General features: G+C 41.3%; 1 protein-coding gene across 27 annotated transcripts; it reads right to left on the reverse strand.

The window, feature by feature from the left end:
- Positions 1-1,416: 1,416 nt before the first annotated feature.
- LOC125894786 (NLR family CARD domain-containing protein 3-like) lies at positions 1,417-25,744 on the reverse strand. 27 transcript variants are annotated; one of them, XM_049586381.1, is made up of 18 exons: positions 25,640-25,744; positions 19,714-19,772; positions 19,185-19,307; positions 18,601-18,690; positions 17,951-18,040; positions 16,590-16,697; positions 15,907-15,996; positions 14,612-14,665; positions 13,867-13,932; positions 12,576-12,671; positions 10,915-10,993; positions 10,550-10,757; positions 8,618-10,412; positions 8,341-8,514; positions 7,897-8,070; positions 6,505-6,678; positions 5,857-5,903; positions 1,417-5,714 (listed from the first exon to the last, which is right to left on the reverse strand). In XM_049586381.1, the coding sequence occupies exons 3-18, from the start codon at positions 19,271-19,273 to the stop codon at positions 5,128-5,130; spliced, it is 3,921 nt and encodes a 1,306-aa protein (XP_049442338.1). In that variant the 5' UTR covers positions 19,274-19,307; positions 19,714-19,772; positions 25,640-25,744; the 3' UTR covers positions 1,417-5,127. The 27 variants fall into 27 exon arrangements, with proteins under 27 accessions (XP_049442338.1, XP_049442337.1, XP_049442340.1 ...); XM_049586380.1 differs by having other exon boundaries at positions 13,867-13,956; positions 14,552-14,665; XM_049586383.1 differs by lacking the exon at positions 18,601-18,690 and having other exon boundaries at positions 13,867-13,956; positions 14,552-14,665.
- Positions 25,745-25,772: the final 28 nt, after the last annotated feature.

The following is a 25,772-nucleotide window of genomic DNA, read 5'->3' on the forward strand; positions in this document are numbered from 1 at the left end:
TGTATCCATTCTTCCCTCTACCTGTGAAATGTTCCCTGTGCCACTAGCTGCAACACAAGCCCAAAGCATGATCCATCCACCCCGTGTTTAACAGTTGGACAGGTGTCCCTTTTTTCTCCAAACATACCTTTGGTTATTGCGTCCAAAAAGTCCTACCTTAACTTCATCAGTCCACATGACTTGTTTCCAAAAAGCATCAGGCTTGTTTCGATGTTCCTTTGCAAACTACTGACACTGAATTTTGCGGCGAGGACACAGGAAAGGTTTTCTTTTGATGACTCTTCCATGAAGCTCATATTTGTACAGGTGTGGCTGCACAGTAGAGCAGTGCACCATCACTCGTCTCGTCTCTTCCTGCAGGTCTTTTGCAGTCAAACGGGGGTTTTGATTTGCCTTTCTAACAATCCTACGAGCAGCTTTCTCTGAACATGTTCTTGGTCTACCAGACCTCAACGTGACCCCCACAGTTCCTGCCATTTCTTAATGATATTACAAACTGAGGAAATCAAATGTCAAATGTCTTGGGGTGCTCAAACTTTTGCATGGTGCTCTGTTCGTTTTCTTCACTCTTATATTGTGCAAAACAAAAATAAAACACTGATCTTGCTTGAAATGTTGAAAAGCATCTTTCATCGTTATCATTATGTCTTTTGGATTTCAGTTCATCTTCTACTTAACTATTCACAGTACACAACATTTGACCAGTGACCGCTCATCTATTTGATCCTGTTAAAGGTGACTATTGTCATTTATGGCAGATTGAGGCTCGTAAGAATTCATGTTGAAATAAGATGTTAACTGTGAGACTGAGAGTGTCTGAACAGGACTTACTAGTCTGACCGTAAGGGTGTTTTCACATATAGTCCTTTGTAATGAGCCAAACTCAGTCCTCTGAAAGTGGCCCAACAGAAAATAGACTCAGTTCTTTTTGTGTTCACATTGTCAGTTCATTCGATAGAGGCCTCAGTTCTCTTCTTTTCTAACACTACAGCCTATATATGATATATATTGTCGTAGTTCATATTTTCACTTTGACGTGTCACTGCAGTGCAGTAAAGACGCCCCTTGTTTTCAAATGAACTTGAAATTGGAGGACAGTCTTAGTGTTTCTGAGCTGTAGACTGTTGCTGTCTGATGTATTCTTCATTCAACATCTGGAGACGTGCAGGATTTTCCATGAACCAAACTACTCCTCATCCTGCGTCCTGGTTTCGTCTTCTTTTTTTTTCCAAGTGCAACAGCATGTGATCTAGACAGCTAAACGAAATGGCAAAGAGCAAAGTGAACCTGGAGCACTTTGTGTTCAGCTTAAGCGAACCGCACCTCGGACTTGAAGTGAGCCAAACTCGGACCCAGTCTCAAGGTGGTCTGAGTTCAGCTCACTTCAGAGGGGTCTGAGTGCTCTTGGAGTGGAGTGGAAGATTTGCATGTATTAAAATGAACAGAGATCATACACTGAACCAGTCTGACCACTGTCAGAGGCACAATGGGACCAGTCGAGACATTCTACTTTTCCTTCACCAATTTTCAAAGATGTTGAAATTTTTTCACATTTAATTCTTTATTACACTTCACTTCTCTACTGTTCTTGAAATTTCACATACAGACTTTAACTTGAAATGGAGATCTTCACAGTAGCATTAAGTACAGGATGAGTTTTATTTCCTCCACCTCTGCTGGAGGAACAGACCTACAGAGACTCACTGCATTGACAGCTCAATGGTTTAATACTGAGCATCTGCTGACACCTGCTGTTCACTCAGTGCATCACATCCTGTCAGAGGAGGAGTGTAGTTTTAAGTTTAAGTTAAGTTTAAGTTTATTCACTTTATTAATCCCCCTGAGGGGAAATTCAATGTTTTCACTCTTGCTTGTCAATTACACACAGGTCTGAAAGACACACACATGCACAAACAGTTTAAATTACTACTATTTAAATTTTACATACAAATAAAAAAGACACAAGAACGCTGTAACAGATTTGAAATGATAAACAACCCTTAATGAGTAAATCTACACTGCCGTGAATAAACATTTTAACACAATCACTCCTGAAACTTAACCAACTAATATGTCAGATCTTGACTGAAACCTATGGTATTTAAGTGGACACTTCTGTGTCAAAGAGACTAATGCTAGAGACTAATGAAACTGGTCCACTGTTGAGTGAGAAGGCTGCAGCTGGCTGCGGTGATACAGGCTGCAGTGTAATCACTCAGGTGTTTGCGCGCTGTCTTTTTATGTCCACTAAAAAGCAAAACACCAAACCAAATACTTTCAGTATGGTACCTTTGGCATCAAAGGTAAACCTTCAGACATGGTACCTAGATCCTAGATCTACCACAGACAGTCCTCGTAAATGTGGGCGGGGTTGTTGTCACTCACTGCTCCGTTTTTTTTTTTCTCCAAGTGAAGGTTAGACTATACGCAGAAGGTACCACAACGGAGCGGGGACCAAACATGGGGACGCTATGGAACAGTTCTATTGGTACCATCCCAACCATTAACAGTGGGAACAGGAAAAAATGTGTACCGAACTGAACTGAACTGGACCATGCCTACTGCTTGGTGGAAATGTGGCTTAAGAGGCTGTTTGTTTCTTTTTGTGGATGTAGCCTGTTTTGGCATTGCAGCCCTCACACTAGATACTGGGCCAATTTCAAAAACAGTTCTAGTTAGTCACAAGAAAAACCCATGAAAAAAGAGTCAAGGTTGAAAAATACCAAAGTTACCCTTTAACCCCTTTAAACACACTGGCCTCAGAATGCTGAGCAGCTCACATGGTTCACTGAGATTTGTTTTAGTATTCACAGCACAACATTAATGACATATTCGTCTGAAAGATTTGGTTAGTACTGACCAACCTCACCTGCCTAAATGGCATTAATACTTCTTATTTGATGAGTTTTCAGGAATAATAACCATGTTAGCACTTGTGTTAATAATATGAAATGATATCAAACATAAATGCAGATGTTGTCAAAGCAGCAAGACTACATATTTGAACACTGAATGTTATAATATTGACTTTGTTGTGAACATGTAGAATGAAATGACGATTTGTGTTCACAGTGAGGAACTACAACTAAAAAGCATGGATTAATACTGCTGTTCATAGTGATGTCGGCAGAAATGTTGATCATCTAATAATGTCAGTCTGAATATAGACCCTTTTACTGTTAGTAAACAGTATGACATTTTTTGGTGGGCAGGACTTAGCTGGAGGCAAAACGGTTCTTCACAGGCATTAGCTAGCACTAGCTAGCAAGTTATGTTGGCTTGTTTTGGGCAATGGAAGAAGATGATGGCAGTGGTGCGTTTAGAAATGTACCATTCAGTTATTCAGAGCACCGCACTCTCAGAGCAGCAGAGTGCCGAGCGGAGTGAACGTGAGATGAACGTAACCTTTCGCAGCGCTCGACAATGCAAGCGTTTCACTCACATTTGCGACTAAAAATAGGTGTGTGTGAACTGTAAGAAATATTTAGGGGCACATGTGCGCATAAAAAAATCAGCCAAAGCAGCCTATATTTTTGTCAATAAAAAATATGATAATCTAACCACAAATGTTGGAGGAACTCCAGCAGCCTTCCCTCTTCCCCGTGTGACACGGTTATGGGCGGTTTTTCAAGCCACTGTCGGCACAATGAATATAAGTCCCACTGTCGGCAGCATGGAAGTAAGTCAAAGTGTGGCGGAGGAGACAGACCGGGTTAAGCGGCGGACCTACGGGGAAGCCTGCTCCGTTCTCCCCGCAGTTAGGGACCGTTCGCAGGGTGGAAATAAGCCCTGCAGAGTTTCAGAGGACCTGGAGAATGTTATAGGATAGTAATAACATTATATAAGATAATCATATTGCAAAGATAATATATATAAGATAATAGCATTAAAGACAAAATTAAATTGCAATACTTTTTCAAAACTTGAAGATTTTACCTTTCTGTACATTTTGTATACAAATTCATTAAATAATTTTGCTTGTAAATGTCTATTTGCATCACGTTTATTACGGAAAACACATTATTTGATTTGATTAAAGTTCTTTGTGCGCTCCTTACTTTTTCAACTTAGGAGCACATGTGCTCCTTGGGAAAAAAGTTGGCATCAAGCCCTGTTTCGTTCATTCATGTAAAAATATAACGCTGCGTTTCTTCCACCAACAGGGCTCTCATTTTAGTGCAGAGCGTCAGACTGAATTTACCAACGCACCATGTCAGGTCACTCACTCTCCGGGACCGCCAGTGTTACTTGAATAAGTAAACACTGACCAACGGGACCAGACTGGCCGACCCGTATGCTCTCACTCAGTGGATGGATGATGTCACAGGAAGCCAATCTTACAAAGGAGGACCACACTTGTTTGCTTTGCTATGGAAGCTAATGTTAGCTAATGTCCTAAAAAGTTAGCGTTGCAGAGAAATCCAATATTCCTCTTAATCCCTCCCCAGTTTCTGATGAGGTGGACATGATAACCCTTAATACACATAACCTTATTCATCCCTACAACAGGAAATACTTTTTCCCTAACCTGATATGAAGTGTGCGCTGCACATGTGAGCATTTTTGATGATGGCCTCCATCCAGTCCTTTGGTCTTATCACATTTAACCATAGTTGTCTTTGTTTTTGTTGACAGGCAGTGGCGGCTGGTTTTGAGCCATGACTCCTTCTATTCTGGCTCCCAATAACACAAGACAACATTTTAAGACTCCTATGGAGCCTACAGCCCTGTGGGGGAGAGGCAGGTTTTGCCTTCAGCAAATGAAATTGTGACATTGTTTTGACGCTTGGCTGATGTGGAATAGTTGGTGCACTGATAAGGACATATTATGACACAATGCAATGTGCGTAGTAAACAAATCATGACCTACAACAACATGTGACTTCAACATCCACCGAAGAGACGAGAGATGCAGCAAATGACAACGCTAGACTGTAACCTTTACATCTGGATTGAGCTGTGACTGGAGCTCTTTTAATGACCTTGTCTTGTCTTCTTCTGTGGTGGTTTAAAGGCACCTGATTGAAAAATTAGCACCAACTGCTGTTTGTCTCCATCAACCAATGAACTCATTTATATAATGATATTGGATGGGAATGCACATTAATTTGCACTTTCTTTTGCAGATTATTTTAAACTGTGGCTCAGGTTTAGTGACACTGAGGAATGAGGAGAATCTGACCTGAACCCAAACCCAGGATAAAGACGTTCGGTGAATGTGGTGTTGAAGGTGTGGAGGTGGATCAGTGTGTCAGAGGAGACTCTGTAGAAGGACAGAGTGCCAGCAGGACAGTCCACATACACTGCTACTCTACCAGAGACCGAGGAGGAGGAGGAGGAGGAGGAGGAGGAGGAGGAGGAGGAGGAGGAGGAGGAGGAGGTTTGTTTGTTGTTGTGACAGACAAAATAACCACCATCAATGCAGCTCAGACTCCAGGACTGATCACTCCCTCCAAACAAGCCTTCACGTTTGTCTCCTCTCCTGCTGATTCCTCTGTAGGTCACTGATACATCCACCACTCCTCTCCACTCCACCTCCCAGTAACAGCGACCAGTCAAACCATCTCTACACAGCAGCTGAGGCCAGTAGTCAAATCTCTCTGGATGATCAAGATATGGCTCAGCCTCTAACACATTAGACACCTTCCTCTTGTCATTAGACACTCTGAGGTTTTTGTTGACTGTGTTTTCGTCGAGGGTGAGCTCACAGGAATCTGATGGAGAGAACAAGATGCAATACAGCTGCACTTATTTATCCATCTATGACACCAGAGATTTACATGAGTGATGTCACAGGTTTAAGATACATGAATGTGTGCTGCTTGTATTCATGAATCAAATTTAAGACACACTTACACTTCCTCAGACCTGGTTTCAACCACTGGACTCCACTGGGATCCCACCTGAAAGGAGGAGGGGGGTTAGAGCAGCACATTTGCTGTTTTTGCTGGGAACTTGAAGCTTCCCACTTCTGGTCAACATATGTAGTTAGCAGTGAGTAGAAAGTTAATCTGTTAACGCGGCAAGATTAAAAGTGAGGATTTATTATAGTATTTGCAAGTTGCACTGGTGCTCCATGGTCACAAATGCAACTATATAGTCCGAAGCACTGCAGATACAAAAACACATGCTTTGTCTGATCACACTAGCGTTAGGCTCAGTAAGTTTAATTTGCTGCAACACCTTCAAACATACTAGCTGTACCCCAAACTCCCTCCGGAGAGTTGAGCTCCTTGACTATAGTATCTCTATAGTCCTCTTATAGTCTCTAACAGTGAGCCCAGCCACCCCATGAAGGAAAGTCACTTCAGCTGCTTGCATCATTCATTCTTTCGGTCACGACCCAAAGCTCATGACAATAGGTAAGAACTGGAAAGCAGACTGATGAATATATTGAAAGCTTTAACGCCCCATTTTAGTCTCTCTCTCATTCATTAAGAAAACCGAAGAAACTTCAACTCCACTATTTGGGTGAGCGAGTGAAAAACAAAGGCTTCTTCCTACCTCAGAGTTTTCATGCTCCAGCGTGGATCCTCCCGTACAGCAGACAGCTTCTTCACCCCCGAGTGTCCTGGATGATTGTAACTCAGGTCCAGCTCTATCAGACGGGAGGATGTGGAGCTCAAAGCTGTAGCCAGATAATCACAGCCTTTCTCTGTGATCAGACAGCCGGACAGCCTGCAAACACAAAACAACACACGTCACAGAATTTATTTCCTGCAATAATACAAAACCCAATGGAAAAATCCCATTGGCTTTCTGACCAGGTAACCAGGATGATGCAAACTTCCACATTGGCCTACAGAAAAACATCATCCCTGGAGCAATGTATACTTACAGCTTCCTGTAACCTTAGTCAAAATAATGTTAGCAACTGCTAACACTAAGTACTGCATTAAAAACAAGTCCAAATTAATGAAAAGTAAAAGAAACAGCAGCCACAGAGAGCTGACTGGCTGAAGAGCTGCAGGTGACAGACTTTTACAACAGCTGGGACGAACATCAAACCTCAAACACGTCACTGAGGTTAGTGACGCCTTCTCAGATGCTAACAGTCTGATACAGCACAGAAATCCCACAGAGGTTGCGCTGTAGAGCCACTACTAAGTCCACTGTTCTTCCTCTTTGAGTTAGCCACTAACTGCTACCATCTGCTTTTTGACTCTCCCATGGTGGGTCGCATGTATAACACGTCATGAAAATGCCACAACCGTCCTGCAGGCTGTTCTGTTACACAGGCATTGTTTGGGCGCTGTAACTACCTCCCTTGGCGGCTTAGATGCGAGATCACTCTTTCCACCAATTCCACTATTGTGCCTCATAAACTCAACAGTGAAGTGGGATAACAGCGTGATATTCCCATCTTGAACAGGCAGTGCAAAAGAGGCTGATGTGGCACAAAAGGGCTGTACATTGTTAAAATAAAAAGAAGAACTAAAACCTTTCCTGCTCCGTCACTCAGTTCTTCAGTAATCATCCACAGTGTAGGGATGCTTAAACAAAACAAGGATTAATTGGTGGCTAACAACATCACAGCCGGAGTGCACTTTTATATCACTATCATCCCAGTGGCGACACTGCTCTGAAATTAGAAAGAATTTGTATGTGTTTCAAAACAAATGTTCACTGAATATCTGGCAACATGTGTCTACATTTGGTCAGTTACACACACTTTACTTTGAATCTTAAAATTCCTATCTGCTATTTTGGGTTCCACCAGCAGAAGGAGAACAAAATCATATAAAAATGTTCATGGAAAATTATGCACAGGTTCGAAAACTCACTTACGATAACTGGTTTCACAGTAATTTGAGTAGAGCAAAATAAATGAGTTTATCCATTAATATTAATAATAGTTTAAATGGTCATTAGTTGATGTGGTTGATGAATCCTGACCTGAGAATTTCCAGTGTGCAGTGTCGACTCGCCAGTCCAGTGGACAGCTGCTTCACTCCTGAATCCCACAGGTCGTTGTTACTCAGGTCCAACTCTCTCAGACTGGAGGACTGAGAGCGGAGAACTGGGGACAGAGCTTCACAGCTTCTCTCCAAGAGGTTACAGCTATTCAGCCTAAAGAGACGATAAGAAACAGGAAGACGCGTAAGATGTATGACACATAAAACTTACTTTACGTGTTTTGAATTGAATTTGATTTAGCCAACAATATATGAAGCAAATGAAACATAGGAACATTGTAGATATTAAGGTTATTCTAAATATGACTGTGCTTGCTCACAGCTACTACTTGATGAAGTGCGAGCAACAGGATGCTGCCTAGGGTTCATTTAACAATCTCAAGGATTTTACGAAAGTCCCATACAGAAGCTTCTGAACCCTGACCTGAGAGTTTCAAGTGTACAGTGTGGACTCCCCAGTCCAGCAGATAGCAGCTCCACTCCTGCATCCTGCAGGTCGTTGTTACTCAGGTCCAGGTGTCTCAGATTAGAGGACTGAGAGCTGAGGACTGAGGACAGATCTTCACAGCTTTTCTTTGAGAGGTCACAGCCACTCATTCTGAAGAGACAAGGAGGGAAAACAAATTAGTTTTTTTTTTCTTCACTTTAGAAGACAGTAGTGCATTAATTATCATTTCAATGCATTTAAGTCTCTTTCTTACAGAGCTTTGTTGGAGGTTTTCACAACTGGCAGCAGCCTCAGAAGAGCTTCCTCTGAAGCTGAGTATTTCTTCAGGTCAAACACGTCCAGATCTTCTTCTGATGACTGTAAGATGAAGACCAGAGCTGACCACTGAGCAGGAGACAGTTTATCTGTGCGGAGACTTCCTGATTCCAGGAACTGCTGGATCTCATTCACCAGAGAACAATCCTTCAGTTCATTCAGACAGTGGAACAGATTGATGTATTTCTCTGCAGAGATATTTTCCTCGAACTTCTTCTTGATGTACCGGATTATATCCTGACTGTTCTCCAAGCTACTTCCTGACTGTGTCACAAGGTCTCGTAGGTGCTTCTGATTGGTCTGCAGTGAAAGACCCAGGAGGAAGCGAAGGAACAAGTCGAGGTGTCCATTTGGACTCTGTAAGGCCTTGTCCACAGCACTCTGGTGGAGACACTTCCTTCTATCTTTACTGAATTTCGACCATGAGGTTGTTAGATCTTTGGCCATCAGATTGACTCCAGAGTTGATGAAGGTCAGATGGACATGAAGAGCAGCCAGAAACTCCTGAACGCTCAGATGGATGAAGCAGAACACCCTTTCCTGGTACAGTCCTCTCTCCTCTTTAAAGATCTGTGTGAACACTCCTGAGTACACCGAGGCTGCTCTGATATCGATGCCACACTCTGTCAGGTCTGATTCATAGAAGATCAGGTTGCCTTTCTGCAGCTGCTCAAAAGCCAATTTTCCCAGAGACTCAAACATCATCCTGCTGTTTTGACTCCAGTGTGGATCTGTCTCAGATCCTCCATCATACTTGATGTTCTTCAGTTTGGACTGAACCACCAGGAAGTGGATGTACATCTCAGTCAGGGTCTTGGGCAGCTCTCCTCTCTTTCTGATTTTAAAAACATCCTCCAGAACTGTAGCAGTGATCCAGCAGAAGACTGGGATGTGGCACATGATGTGGAGGCTTCTGGATGTCTCAATGTGTGAGATGATTCTGCTGGCCTGTTCCTCATTTTTGAATTTCTTCCTGAAGTACTCCTTTTTGTGTGGGTCAGTGAACCCTCTGACCTCTGTCACCATGTCAACACAGTCAGGAGGGATCTGATTGGCTGCTGCAGGTCGTGTGGTTATCCAGAGGCGAGCAGAGGGAAGCAGTTTCCCCCTGATGAGGTTTACCAGCAGCACATCCACTGAGGTGGACTCTGTAACATCAGTCAGGATTTTAGTGTTGCTGAAGTCCAGAGGAAACCGACACTCATCCAGACCGTCAAGGATGAACACAACCTGGAACTCTTCAAACCTGCAGATTCCTGCTTCTTTGGTTTCAGTGAAGAAGTGATGCACAAGTTCCACCAAGCTGTACTTTTTCTCTTTCAGCACATTCAGCTCTCTGAAGGTGAATGGAAATGTGAACTGTATGTCCTGGTTGGCTTTGTCTTCAGCCCAGTCCAGAGTGAACTTCTGTGTTAAGACTGTTTTCCCAATGCCAGCCACTCCCTTTGTCATCACTGTTCTGATTGGTTCATCTCTTCCAGGTGAGGCTTTAAAGATGTCTTGTTGCCTGATTGTTGTTTCAGGTCTAACTGGTTTCTTGGATGCTGTTTCAATCTGTCTGATCTCATGTTCCACATTGACCTCTGCAGTCCCTCCCTCTGTGATGTAGAGCTCTGTGTAGATCTGATTGAGAAGCGTTGGGTTTCCTGCTTTAGCGATCCCCTCAAACACACACCGGAACTTCTTCTGCAGGTTAGATTTGAGATTGCGTTGGCATATTCCAGAACGACTTCCTAAATAAACACAACAAATAAGATGGCCAAATAAATCATAATGTAAATATGTCAGCATATTTGAATATATTTAGGTCAATCTATCAGGACATTAGTAGACATCCAATTTATCCAAAAATTTGGAGAAATAGTCGTACTGCTCTGCAGACAGTCAGCCAGCTTCTCCTGTTTCATGTTCCTCAGGAAGTTCAGTGTGATCTTCAGAAATGCCTCTCTGCTGCTCCTCCCGTCCAGCACCTCATCCTCCCTCTCACTCTCTAAGCGTTTTGAGTAATCTGTACTCAGAACTTTCTGGAACATCTTCAGCTCGTTCTTCACATATGTGACGATGTTCTCCTCCAGCAGCTGGAACAGAATATTACAAGAATGATACAACCAAACTAAAATCATGGAACCAAACATCAGATCCACATTGGACAGGCTGACACTCCACTGGTCTGAAAAGTGCAACATGGAGGTGATTTTAAACATTTGTAAAACTAGTTGTTGTACATGAACAGACCGTGAATACAGAGTCCAGGGATGTTTGGTGCTGCTGGGCGGACTGACCACTCGGAACCTCGAAGCTCTCCTCGTCCATTCTGTGGAGGAATCATGAAGAATTAGATCGCATTATCTGTCCACATTAGGGATGTCAGTTTGGGTTAATTTTGCATTCAATGGCCCATTGACACCCATTAACTGGTAACTAACCAGTGAATTTTAAAGAAAACTAGAATTACAGCCCCACCATTGTATGCCTCCATGCACCTGTCAAGATGCATTTAAACCCTGTTTCCACCAAGCAGTACAGTCCGGTTCAGTTCAGTTCGGTACCCTTTTTTTCCGTTTCCACTGTGAAAAGCTGTGGATAGTACTACTGGAACTGTTCTGTACCGTCCCCATGTTTGGTCCCCCCTCTGTTGGGGTACCTAGCGCACAGATCTGGTACTAAAAGGTCAAAAATGTCAGAGTGCAGCCTTGCTCTGTGGACGATAAACCAGGTGCAGACTGATCAGGGGGCGGCAGTAGCTCAGTCCATAGGGACTTGGGTTGGGAACCGGACGGTCGCCTGTTAAAGTCCCCGCCTGGACCAAAATATGGAACATGGACTGGTAGCTGGAGAGGTGCCAGTTCACCTCCTGAGCACTGCCAAGGTGCCCCTGAGCAAGGCACCAAACCCCCCAACCGCTCGGAGCGCCTGTCATGGGCAGCCCACTCTGACATCTCTCCACTCAGTGCATGTATAGGTCCTGTTTGTGTATGGGTACGTCCCAAGTCTCTTAATTTTATACTGCTAAGTCCTAACTTCTTACTTGAACCGGAAGTTGTTCGAGGTCCACCATCTTTAAGGCCGTGTCGTGTCTCTTATTCCTGCCAGTAAGGAGTTAGCGTTAGGAGGGATCTGTTAGGTGCGATGAGTAAGGTAACACGAGAGGTTCCTAACAGAAAGTTTTTTTCAGCTTGAGGCCCTGATGTATAAACATCGTACGACATCTATTGCACGTCTGTCCGTCCTGGAAGAGGGTTCCCTCCTCAGTTGCTCTTCCTGAGGTTTCTAAAGATTAGTGTCACCAATTCAATATCTGACCAAATGTCTTCACCTTTGACCACCAAAGTCTTATCAGCTCACTGAGTCCAAGTGGACGTTCGCACCAAATCTGAAGAAATTTCCTCAAAGCGTTCTTCAAATATCACGTTCATGAGAATGGCATGGATGCAAGGTCACATTGACTTTCAACTACCAAAAATCTAATCAATTCATTGTTGCGTCCAAGTGGACATTTGCACCAAATCTTAAAGAAACTCCCTCAAGGTGTTTTCGAGATATGGCATTCAAGAGAATGGAATGGACGTACATATGTACGGACAACCCCAAAACATAACACCTCAGCCACAGCTATCGCCAGCGCGGAGGCATAAAAATGCAAAATAACATTAAATACAAGCGACCTTTCATTTTAGTCCAGAGCTCCATTAACTCAGTAAGTTTAAGCTCTACGTTTCAAAGTGCTATCCATTTAGACTGCATAATAATATCATCTTAATACTGACAGAAACTTACTGGCACTTAAAATTAGTAATAAAATCCACTGACCAGTCACAAATTCAGTTAAACTTGGTTAAAATAAAGCATAATTACAATGTTATAATACAACAATACAACTTTTGTCAGATAAATACCTTGGTTTAAAATTATGAATGATTTCCCTTGACCGGTCACTCTTACAGGACACTAAGCTGGGTTCAGGTTCAGGAGGTTCTTGTCTCAGATGGTTCCTGAAACAAAAAAAGAGATAATAATTGAGAATTTTGAATAAACGCCTTCCTGGACAAAATACTAGGGCTGTACCCAAATATTCGGATATTCGTTTCTATGGGTAGGTATTCGTATTCGTTTGGTATTTGATATTCGTTTTTTTATTTACTTTTTTTTTTTTTTTTAACATTTTTTGGTGCTAAATGTAGTCTTTTTGTTGTTGGTAAATGTAGGTTATCAATAAAAATCAAAACTTTTAAACTGCATTGTTAAAAATGTGAAAATATAGTATCGCCTACCAGCTGAGCTTGTGCGCACGGCACGCTTGAGCGCATCCGTCTGAGGCTGTGGATCAATGCCAACTTTTACCACTTTATCACTATTCCCTCTAACTTGTAGCTGTTTTTTTCGTTATCTTTTGAATTTAATATGAATTATGGAACCGTTTTTGTCAACGTTTGTTTCTCCCGTTTTATACAATAAATTATTGTTTAAAGTTTCAACAAGTTTCTTTTGGAGTGCGTGACACAAGTGTGTTTTGAAAACGACCGCAGACTGTCACCTGCTCAACGCATCAGTACCTTTGGATGCCATGACAGTAATAGCCAATAATGTCAAAATATCATTTACAGACTGATTTAACAGACGATCACTGCTGCCCGACCCGCAGGTCCATTTGCGGGTCCCGCGGGTTACGGGTCGACCCGTGCATCACTACTCAGCTCAGTCTATAAGGCTGTACACAACAGTAACGCTATAGACATTATATTCTATTCAGGCCGGCAGAACCAGCAGCGCATCGGCTCTACAGTGCACGGCACTGCTGATTAACCATTTTATTGCAGCACAGAGTGTCTGCCAGCAACCAATTACTGGCAGAGGCTTCCTACAACTTGTTTCAACGGTTCTGATTTAATCAGAAGACAAATTAAACAGGATGACTAGCCAATGTGAAAATCAAAAGAAAGCATAGAATAATGTACTGAAGGAGACTGTTCTGCCATCACATTTTTTTTTGCAAAGATCCTGTGCAAAACAATACAATTAGGTCTGAAAAAACCCTGGAGTCCGCCTCCCCCCTCCCCCTCCCCACCCCTCCGATGGTTCCTAAACAACATTGATAAAGCTCACATGTTCAGTTAAACTCTCTGTGGTTAACATACTGCACACTTGCAAAGCTTTAATACAACAACATACTTCTTGTCAGATAAATACCTTTGTTTAAAATCAAGAATGTAATCCCTTGACCAGTCACTCTTACAGGACACTAAGCTGGGTTCAGGTTCAGGAGGTCTCTGATGGTTCCTGAAACAAAAAAAAAAAACGATATTAAATGAGAATTTTGAATAAACGCCTTCCTGGACAAAATACAGATGTAAAATATGTAAAATGTTTTCCAAACACAAATTGAACACTTCTATCTATACACTGAAATTGATAATGCACAGTAGGCTACGGCAGGATCCAGATGTGACCATCAATGGCGACCTCCTATAATGTAGTGTATAATGACATGACAACACACAACAACCTCTGGGGGATGTTTTTTTTCTGGTGGCACACTGGCAGAAGTGGAGCGGTGTGGATCAGTGTGAATGAATGAAAAATGAAAACAATAAACAATGTATTTCGGATGGTAATGTGTTACGTGACACTGTTTATGTAATAATATTATATGTTGGTACTGCTTTAAATTACTTTGTTACTGCTATAAAGTTACATATTACTGTAAGGCTTTACTTTTGTGACACATTACTCCCTGCACTGGTCTCCGATGGTTCCTAAACAGCTTTGAAGATTTAATGAAAAAGGTCACATATTCAGTTAAACTCTCTGTGGTTAACATACTGCACAACTGCAAAGTTTAAATGCAACAACATACTTTCTGTCAGATAAATACCTTGGTTTAAAATTATGGATGATTTCCCTTGACCGGTCACTCTTACAGGACACTAAGCTGGGTTCAGGTTCAGGTTCAGGTTCAGGTTCAGGAGGTTCATGTCTCAAATGATTCCTGGAACAAAGACAGCATGGATAACTTAATCAAAGGTCACATATTCAGTTAAACTGTGGCTGAAATAAAGCATCATTTACAATGTTATCATACAACAATATACGTTTTGTCAGATAAATACCTTAGTTCAGTAATAAGTTACTTATTACACTACTTTTGTGTTACTTTGACCTCAGAAGAACTAATGTTGACTTTAAATGGATGAGGGTTGTTTCACAGGAGCTCCAGTTTATTACAGTTCATTACAAATCCCGTGCTGCAGGTCTGATTCATTCATGTGTTCACATACAGTGGTTAGCACTTTGGATTAAAATCCCTGCTGATATTAATAATAGTGGGGTGATGTAGAGCAATTAAACAGCCAAGACCTTTTTCAAATAAATGGACATCCTTGGACACAGCGAGGGTCAGGCAGAGGATCAAAGTCTTATCGTTATCAGATATAGATAAATATTTGTGGGCCTATGATATGAAACAGATTATATATATATATATATTATAATTGAGGTTAATACAACAAACAGAATGGCGTGCGAGTCAGTCACTATGACGAGCACTAATTAATACACCAGAGCTAGAAGACACACCTGCCGGTTCCCGTCGTGCTGGTCAGCTACAACACCGCAGAGCGAGTTATGCATAAGAACGAGACTGTGTGCTAATGTTGCCCTGCAGTTGTAGGAGACTGAATGGAAACACGTCCAACATAACATCACCCAGACATCAGGACGATGAGAAACAAACCTGAGGCCAGCTCCTTATCCACGCTACTTTCTAGCAGCCTTAGGATGCAAAATCAGAACAGGATATGTTGTAGATGTTGCATGTGCATTAATGGAAAGACACTGAAATTGATAATGCACAGTAGGCTACGGCAGGATCCAGATGTGACCATCACTGGCGACCTCCTATGATGTAGCGTATAATGACATGACAACACACAACAACCTTTTCTGGTGGCAGTGTGAATGAATGAAAAATGAAAAAAAATAAAAAATGTATTTCAGATGGTAACGTGTTACGTGACACTGTTTATGTAACAATATTACCCCAAATCCTGTTGGCAAGGCGCTACATTACTTCATACTGCTAAAATGTAATAGATTACCCCCAACACTGGTCTCCGATGGTTCCTAAACAACATTGATAAAGCTCACATGTTCAGTTAAACTCTCTGTGGTTAACATACTGCACACTTGCAAAGCTTTAATACAACAACATACTTCTTGTCAGATAAATACCTTTGTTTAAAATCAAGAATGTAATCCCTTGACCAGTCACTCTTATAGGACACTAAGCTGGGTTCAGGTTCAGGAGGTCTCTGATGGTTCCTGAAACAAAAAAAAAAAACGATATTAAATGAGAATTTTGAATAAACGCCTTCCTGGACAAAATACAGATGTAAAATACGTAAAATGTTTTCCAAACACAAATTGAACACTTCTATCTATACACTGAAATTGATAATGCACAGTAGGCTACGGCAGGATCCAGATGTGACCATCAATGGCGACCTCCTATAATGTAGCGTATAATGACATGACAACACACAACAACCTTTGGGGGATGTTTTTTTTCTGGTGGCACACTGGCAGAAGTGGAGCGGTGTGGATCAGTGTGAATGAATGAAAAATGAAAACAATAAACAATGTATTTCGGATGGTAATGTGTTACGTGACTGTTTATGTAATAATATTATATGTTGGTACTGCTTTAAATTACTTTGTTACTGCTATAAAGTTACATATTACTGTAAAGCTTTACTTTTGTGACACATTACTCCCTGCACTGGTCTCCGATGGTTCCTAAACAGCTTTGAAGATTTAATGAAAAAGGTCACATATTCAGTTAAACTCTCTGTGGTTAACATACTGCACAACTGCAAAGTTTAAATGCAACAACATACTTTCTGTCAGATAAATACCTTGGTTTAAAATTATGGATGATTTCCCTTGACCGGTCACTCTTACAGGACACTAAGCTGGGTTCAGGTTCAGGTTCAGGTTCAGGAGGTTCATGTCTCAAATGATTCCTGGAACAAAGACAGCATGGATAACTTAATCAAAGGTCACATATTCAGTTAAACTGTGGCTGAAATAAAGCATCATTTACAATGTTATCATACAACAATATACGTTTTGTCAGATAAATACCTTAGTTCAGTAATAAGTTACTTATTACACTACTTTTGTGTTACTTTGACCTCAGAAGAACTAATGTTGACTTTAAATGGATGAGGGTTGTTTCACAGGAGCTCCAGTTTATTACAGTTCATTACAAATCCCGTGCTGCAGGTCTGATTCATTCATGTGTTCACATACAGTGGTTAGCACTTTGGATTAAAATCCCTGCTGATATTAATAATAGTGGGGTGATGTAGAGCAATTAAACAGCCAAGACCTTTTTCAAATAAATGGACATCCTTGGACACAGCGAGGGTCAGGCAGAGGATCAAAGTCTTATCGTTATCAGATATAGATAAATATTTGTGGGCCTATGATATGAAACAGATTATATATATATATATATTATAATATTGAGGTTAATACAACAAACAGAATGGCGTGCGAGTCAGTCACTATGACGAGCACTAATTAATACACCAGAGCTGGAAGACACACCTGCCGGTTCCCGTCGTGCTGGTCAGCTACAACACCGCAGAGCGAGTTATGCATAAGAACAAGACTGTGTGCTAATGTTGCTCTGCAGTTGTAGGAGACTGAATGGAAACACGTCCAACATAACATCACCCAGACATCAGGACGATGAGAAACAAACCTGAGGCCAGCTCCTTATCCACGCTACTTTCTAGCAGCCTTAGGATGCAAAATCAGAACAGGATATGTTGTAGATGTTGCATGTGCATTAATGGAAAGACACTGAAATTGATAATGCACAGTAGGCTACGGCAGGATCCAGATGTGACCATCACTGGCGACCTCCTATGATGTAGCGTATAATGACATGACAACACACAACAACCTTTTCTGGTGGCAGTGTGAATGAATGAAAAATGAAAAAAATAAACAATGTATTTCAGATGGTAACGTGTTACGTGACACTGTTTATGTAACAATATTACCCCAAATCCTGTTGGCAAGGCGCTACATTACTTACTACTGCTAAAATGTAATAGATTACCCCCAACACTGGTCTCCGATGGTTCCTAAACAACATTGATAATTGAATTAAAAAGCTCACATGTTCAGTTAAACTCTCTGTGGTTAACATACTGCACACTTGCACAGCTTCAATACAACAACATACTTCTTGTCAGATAAATACCTTTGTTTAAAATCAAGAATGTAATCCCTTGACCAGTCACTCTTACAGGACACTAAGCTGGGTTCAGGTTCAGGAGGTCTCTGATGGTTCCTGAAACAAAAAAAAAAAACGATATTAAATGAGAATTTTGAATAAACGCCTTCCTGGACAAAATACAGATGTAAAATATGTAAAATGTTTTCCAAACACAAATTGAACACTTCTATCTATACACTGAAATTGATAATGCACAGTAGGCTACGGCAGGATCCAGATGTGACCATCAATGGCGACCTCCTATAATGTAGCGTATAATGACATGACAACACACAACAACCTTTGGGGGATGTTTTTTTTCTGGTGGCACACTGGCAGAAGTGGAGCGGTGTGGATCAGTGTGAATGAATGAAAAATGAAAACAATAAACAATGTATTTCGGATGGTAATGTGTTACGTGACTGTTTATGTAATAATATTACCCCAAATCCTGTTGGCAAGGCGCTACATTACTTCATACTGCTAAAATGTAATAGATTACTGCCAACACTGGTCTCCGATGGTTCCTAAACAACATTGATAAAGCTCACATGTTCAGTTAAACTCTCTGTGGTTAACATACTGCACACTTGCACAGCTTCAATACAACAACATACTTCTTGTCAGATAAATACCTTTGTTTAAAATCAAGAATGTAATCCCTTGACCAGTCACTCTTATAGGACACTAAGCTGGGTTCAGGTTCAGGAGGTCTCAGATGGTTCCTGAAACAAAAAAAAAAAAAACGATATTAAATGAGAATTTTGAATAAACGCCTTCCTGGACAAAATACAGATGTAGAATGTTTTCCAAACACAAATTGTGCACTTTATTAGGTATCCAGTTCAAAGCTGTTTCAACTCAATGCAACAGCTCTGCCATAAATTCCACCTTTACAAAGATAATAATGTGATGTTTTTGTTGACATTGTCAGAAATGTGTGAATTCACTTCCATGTTTATTACTGAAGTCAGTGTTAAAGGGGACGATGATGCTTTTCTGTATGTAGTGTCTTACTGACAGTGTTACAGTGAAGAATGTTCATATTAAACACAGCCAAAGTTTCAAATAATAATAAGTAAAGTGAAGTCACCTAAAGCATAAAACATTTAAACACATAAGTGAATAAATTCCTCTATGACAGTGTCAACAAAAGGTGACTACTACAGGCATCATGAAAGTGACTTTATGTCTAAACAGCTGGAGATCCTCATCTCACCCCTGAGCTTTGGTCTGGCTGTCAAGTTTCCCACAGAGAATGGTTTCAGCAGAAGGGACTCCCTCCTCTGGTTCTTCGTACGGATCCATAGCAGAGCTCACACCTTCACACGGACACCACAACCTGTTGGGAGAGCTCACACATTATTTCTTATCATTCCTCTCACTCACATGACAAGCACAAACAGCTCTGACTGGGGGAAACCTTTCAGGCTTTGGGACAACTCAACGTTCGACTCTAAATACACTTGATACTAAATACACTCATGTGACAGTTTCCATGGCTGAGCAAATATGTTGTTGGCACTTTGAGCTGCAGTGTCATATCTAAGAAACGACACTCACAATGTCCTTTAGTCTATAGGATTACATGTTGCTCTTTCTTTGGGGATGACATCACTTTTCACTTCTGTCTGACTGATTTTAAAAGCTCTTCAGCATTTGAAATGTCTCTATTTTTCCACATCTACTGTATCCAGCCAGAGCATGCAGTGGCAGCGAGTCCAATAATCCAAAATCAATCGTGTTACCTTGGCAGCTGCTGCTGAATTCACCTCCACATCACCTCCCCGAGACTTCCTGCTTTCACCTGTAGAGGACACAGTGAGAGGGTCAGTCCAATCATTGATAAGCAAATCATCACTCATTCATCCTTCACATCATGTCTCATGGAAAATGTCCTGATTATCAATGACAGAGTCATTCTCCAGTCGTGCTACGTCCTCCACTAATGTCTCCTTGGAATGAGGCTCTTAGTGGATCTGTCGCCCTCCAGTGGTAAAAAGGTAAACTTTCTAATTGTCTTCAAAAAGTTTGTTTTTCTTTGTCCATCGTTCAAGATAATACGGGTATCATTTTAATATGATAGACAGTCCTTATCCTGGAGCCCACAGGGGAAAAGAAAGCCAGGAAGACCAAAGAACACCTGGAGAAGGTCTGTCGAGGCAGAACTCAAGGAATCAAGACATCCTGGAGGGAAGCAGAGAAGATCGCCCAACACCGAACCAGCTGGAGAAAGTTCGTGAATGACCTATGCTCCCCAAGGAGCCAAGGTCACTTATTTTGTCGTAATTTCAGGGCCATATCACCCACCCCTGCCCAGTCTTAAGAAATACAAAGCTCTAAGTATGTAACTTCTTCCGTTTACAGGAATATTTCTAATTGTGTGCACAGCTAAGATTTAACTTCTCTTTATAGTCAAGCACAAACCAGTAGCCTTAGATGAGTAATTGACTGTATGAAGGGCAACAGGCATCTGACTCAACCTTTAAGAGAACTGTCGCATCATCTACCAGCTGACGGATAATAATATCCCTGCCAGCTATTGAAGCTATAGAAATACCTTGTACAGCACTATTATTAATAGTTGTGAGAATTTGAGTACAGTGTAAAAACAGGTATGGTGAAATTGGACATCCCTGACAAATATCACGTTTCAAATCAAACCTAGGAGTAGTAGCATGTTTCATTTTGAGCTACTGCCATTAGCATGTCAACAAGTGCTATGTGAGAAACGTCATCTAGAGGCAATGTCATGCCCGAGCCAATCAGAGACAGAGTAAGGCAGGTCATGCCGTAGCCATTAGGTTTGTTTTAGATGAACTGGCCTCTACTGGAAAGTGGACGAGATCAGGCGGCTTCAGCAGGAGGCGGTGACAAAATGCTGCAGTCATGCCTGGCAGTTTCCTGTGGCCTTCAGTCTGTACAGGAAGTCACAGAAACACTCACATCCTGTTAGATCTGATACCATCCATCCGTTTTCATAACCGCTTATCCTCTTATAGGCTGGAGCCTATCCCAGCTGACACTGGGCGAGAGGCAGGGTTCACCCTGGACGGGTCACCACATAGACACATAGAGACAGACAACCATTCACACTCACATTCACACCTACGGACAATTTAGAGTCACCAGTTAACCTGCATGTCTTTGGACTGTGGGAGGAAGCTGGAGCACCTGGAGGAAACCCACGCTGACACAGGGAGAACATGCAAACTCCACACAGAAGGGCTCCGTCACCCAGGTTCAAACCAGGAACCCTCTTGCTGTGAGGCGACAGTCAGTACGTTTACATGACACTTGAAAAAAAACGAATTATTGCCTTAATCCAACTATAACTGGACAACTGAAGTGCATGTAAACACGTTACTCCGACTAATATCGGAGTTCTCCAACTCCGATTAAGACACCCAGATAATGCGATTGGAATTCGATTTTGTATACACCATAATCGGAGTTAAACTAGACAATGCATGTGCGCATGCTCCACACCCCCCGTGCTGGCGTATGACCCCCGAACAGACAAGACATGCTATTGTTGTAGCCCTCCAACAGCAAACGCCGTTCTTGTCTGCCTCTCGAAATCACCATGACCACGAGGGATAAGTGTGCACCTTATCTGCACAATCAGTAACGCGTACATTACATATGAGATGAACAAAGCTGTACGATTATCCATCTTGCTGTTGTTCGAAAATGCCGGTCTGCCGCCTGACCATAGCTCGTTTAAGCTGTGCATGTAAACGTACTGAGTGTAACCACCACACCACCGTCCCGCCTAGATCTGATTCTGATTTATTAGAATCTTCTTAGACCCCATATCCCCATATCAGGGCTAGCCGCACCTTTCCCATGTGAACTACCAGTGCGCCCCACTTTTAAGTCAATACAATATCTAAACACTTTAACTATCTGCCTTTCAACGTGCTACCTCAACTACTAATGTACAGTTTTAGCCCACTAACTATCCCACTATTGGCAATGGTACTACTGTACTTTCAATAAAGCAATCGTACTATCAAATTCACAAACTTGCTCTTCTTAATGGGTTCAGTTGACTGTTTAATCTGCAGTTTCCTATGACCTGTATCCCAAACACACACCATGTGAAACTGTACGTGGGCAACTGTGCACTCCATGGGTATGGACTAGTTTACACATTAATAAGAAAAAAAAACACACAACGTCACGTTCATATTGCAATGAATTATGGGTTGTTAAATCAGTGAAGTCTGCACAGTCTGCTTGAGGCCTGGATGAATTGTGGATCTGGAGCCCTCAGCACTCTCACACTTATCTGGATCTCGTGCACTTTCCAGGCGTGGCACAGCTCATCTCAAACCAGCCTACATGTTATACAGTTATATTTGTTTACGTCACCACGGCCACATAGCTCATATACACACATACAGATCAGGGCAATGTGTTAAATATTTAGGGATTCACATTACAAAAAACCTCACCCAGAGACAGCAACTAAACCTTCCCCCTAAAATCAAAAAGGCGAAATCCATCTTTAATATGTGGTTGCAAAGGGACCATTCCATTTTTAAAAGAGTGTTATTGTCAAAAGCTGAAGGTGTGTCAAGCTTTGTTTATCCCACTTTATCACTTTTTGCAAATGATTCACTGTGTAAAGATATCAATAGTTTGTTTGTACATTTTGTTTGGAAAAACAAACACCACCATCTCAAAAAAGACATCCTTAGTTTAGAGAGAGCAGAAGGTGGGTTGGAACTTCTGAATTTTTTTCATTTAAATTCCACTTTTAAAATCAAATGGCGTAAGAAATGTTTGGAGCAACCGACGTCACTGTGGTATTTTATTCCACACAATTTATTTAAAATGGCAGGTGGCTTAAAATTTTTACTAAGTTGCAATTTTACTGTCGCTAAACTACCATTTATCAGCAAGTCTTATTGGCATGGAAATTGTGTTATGTGTATAACTTCTCTCCTCATAAGGACTTAATTTCGAATTATAGCTGCTGCGCAGCGATGGGTCGGGTCTGGGCATTTGTAGGCAATTCTGAGCAACCTCTGGAACCTAAGACAGTCATCTACCGCTCTGAGCTAATTGGCAAGCAGCAGCTCAACAGTGGCTTCACAAATTGAGTAAGCCATTCACTGTTGTGAAGGAAAGCAGCCATCCGTGCATGGAAAGGCAGATTTGAAACCACTGTAAAAAATTCCGTTATTAAGACAAAAATCTGAAAATACACATATTGCATCTAGACAGCATGGAGATGTTTGTAACAATGATTGATTTGCTCCATAAGTGAAAAACTGATGTTTAAAATTGCCATTTTTACATTGACTCCAATTGTTCACATTAGAGCAAAATTCAAAATGCTGTCAAAAATTCAGTTTTTGAGATAAAATTCTGAAATTTGCCACACATCATCTACCATGACTCTAGAATTTTGTCTTTTTTTCATGAACATTGAAGATTTATTTAGCAAGAATTTGCATGTATATGTTTACAGTACTGTTTACAGTCAAACATTTTGATGCACTGTCGGCTCAGTTTTTGATAAATCAAAAATCTGAGAAACATAGTTTTTGTAGGACAGTCTGAAGATGCTCTGTAGCAAGTTTGGTGTCAACTGAGCAAAAATTGCAGGAGGAGATAGGTTTAAGAAGTTTTACAGTTTTTGAAAAAAACAGAGTGATGAACTTCATAATTTTTAATAGGTTTAAATGCACAAACGTTTCTTCAGTATTGGGACTACAGTTTGATGAAAGTTGTGAAGTTGTAGCACGTATGGTTGATTTGTTATGAATTTTCAAAGTTTTGAACTTTAGACGCTTGCTGTAGCGCCACCATCAGGACTATTGGCTTGAGTTTACAGCTGAGGATATCTGGCATGAGACTGGACCTTTGTGCAAAGTTTGGTGAGTTTTCACCCATGGGAAGTATGATTTCCTCGGAAGAAGAAAGAAGAAGAATACCTAGGATTACAATAGTGTCCTGGCAGCTTAGCTGCCAGGACCCTAACAATGGCAATATTACTGTCAAAAACAAGACTTTATATAAGGAAGGCTGGCTTGAAAGGGGTATCATTTTTGTTGCAGATTTATTTGAAGATAATGGAAATCTTCATAGTTATGAAAAATTCTTAAAAACAAAATCCTTTCCAGTCATATTCAAAGAATTTGCTTCTGTTGAAAAGGCCATTCCTCAGAATACGCTTGGGTTAATGAAGTGTCACTTAACTTATAAAAAAGACTGAGGTTCAGACACCTTCTCTCACAATTAGAGGGACTGATATACTCGATAGAAGATTTACCAATAAGCATGTTAGGAATGCACTTCATAGCTATAATAAGATCTCCCCCAGAGGAAAGTTCTTCTGGAATTCACAATTCGTCGATATTAAGTGGTGTAAAACACGGTTGTGCCCCTTTCAATTCTGTATTTCAGATAAAATAAGAGAACTTCAGTTCAAAATACTACACAACATTTATCCTTGTAACAACACAATTTCCAGGTTCACAGACTTAAATGCACTTTTTGTGGGACTGAGCCAGAGACAACTGCACATTTATTCTGTATTTGCCCTGTGTCATCTGTCTTTCGGAGGGATTTTGAGAAACTTATCTATGAAAAAACTGGACATATCATCACAGTCGGTCTGAAGGATATTATTATATGTAATGATAAGTCTTTGTCCTTTGTAATTAATCGTATGCTACTAACTGGCAAATTTTACTTACATAAAATGAGAATGTCCAAATCCTGCCAAGTTTTCACGTATTTCTGGTAGATTTTGATTTGTACATTAAAACTAACATAAGAAAAGTGACTATACGCTGCAGTACCTTAGTGACTTGTGGGAATTTACTGTGCCTTGTACCCTTTACTTCTCTTTTGTTTTGTTTTTATTTTCATTTTGCAATAATCCTGACAAGACTTGATGTACCCTACATTATATTGATGTAATTATGTGTCCTATTACGTGCCAAATGTCTGCATGTGCCACACATTGTTTGTATGACCTGAAATTTGAATTAAACACACACACACACACACACACACACACACACACACACACATATAGATCAGGACAGTCTGAAGCAGAGAGCGGACAGATTGCACTCCATTCACACAGGTCTCCAGGCCCAGCGCACTGACATGAAGCGGGCTGCGGCCTCTTGCGTCCTGCGCCACACGGTGACGAGCACGAGCACGAGCACAGAGACCGTTATATAAAGCTCAGCCTCCATCATGTGATCACACTGTGTGTCGTACAGTCACGGTATTTACACACAAGTTACACAGTTAACTTAACAATAAGTGACTCCAAATTTATTAACAAGTAACCAGGAGAGCCCCTCGCTTACTGAAAAGACGTTCCCGTGCGCATGCGTGAACTTCTAACTTTGTTATTCCAGTTCAAATCCTTATTTTATATCCTTATCTTAATAATAATTTCAGAGCAACATGTGAAGAGTGTCTCCAATCCGTGCGTCACAAACCGAGCTGTGGTTTGTTCTTTGTTCCTGAGAGGATTTAGAGGAGTGTGTGTGTGTGTGTGTGTGTGTGTGTGTGTGTGTGGCCTTCACTGACCCTCCTCCACAAGTCACAGACTGTCGGAACATTAACAAGTCTCCCCTGCAGCTAAACTAACACAGAGTCATTAACGAGTCACAATGAAGAGTGTCAGAGCTCACCGACCTGAGGACCTGGAGAGACTTCAAACTGCAAACACGAGACAATCCGGAGGAACCAAGCTGCGACACACAGTCCAAGTAAACTGAAACTAAACTGGGCAGAGTGGGAGGAAACCGGTGTGACGTCATGTTGCACG

Source organism: Epinephelus fuscoguttatus, linkage group LG9, assembly GCF_011397635.1.
Source record: "Epinephelus fuscoguttatus linkage group LG9, E.fuscoguttatus.final_Chr_v1".
NCBI lineage: Eukaryota > Metazoa > Chordata > Actinopteri > Perciformes > Serranidae > Epinephelus > Epinephelus fuscoguttatus.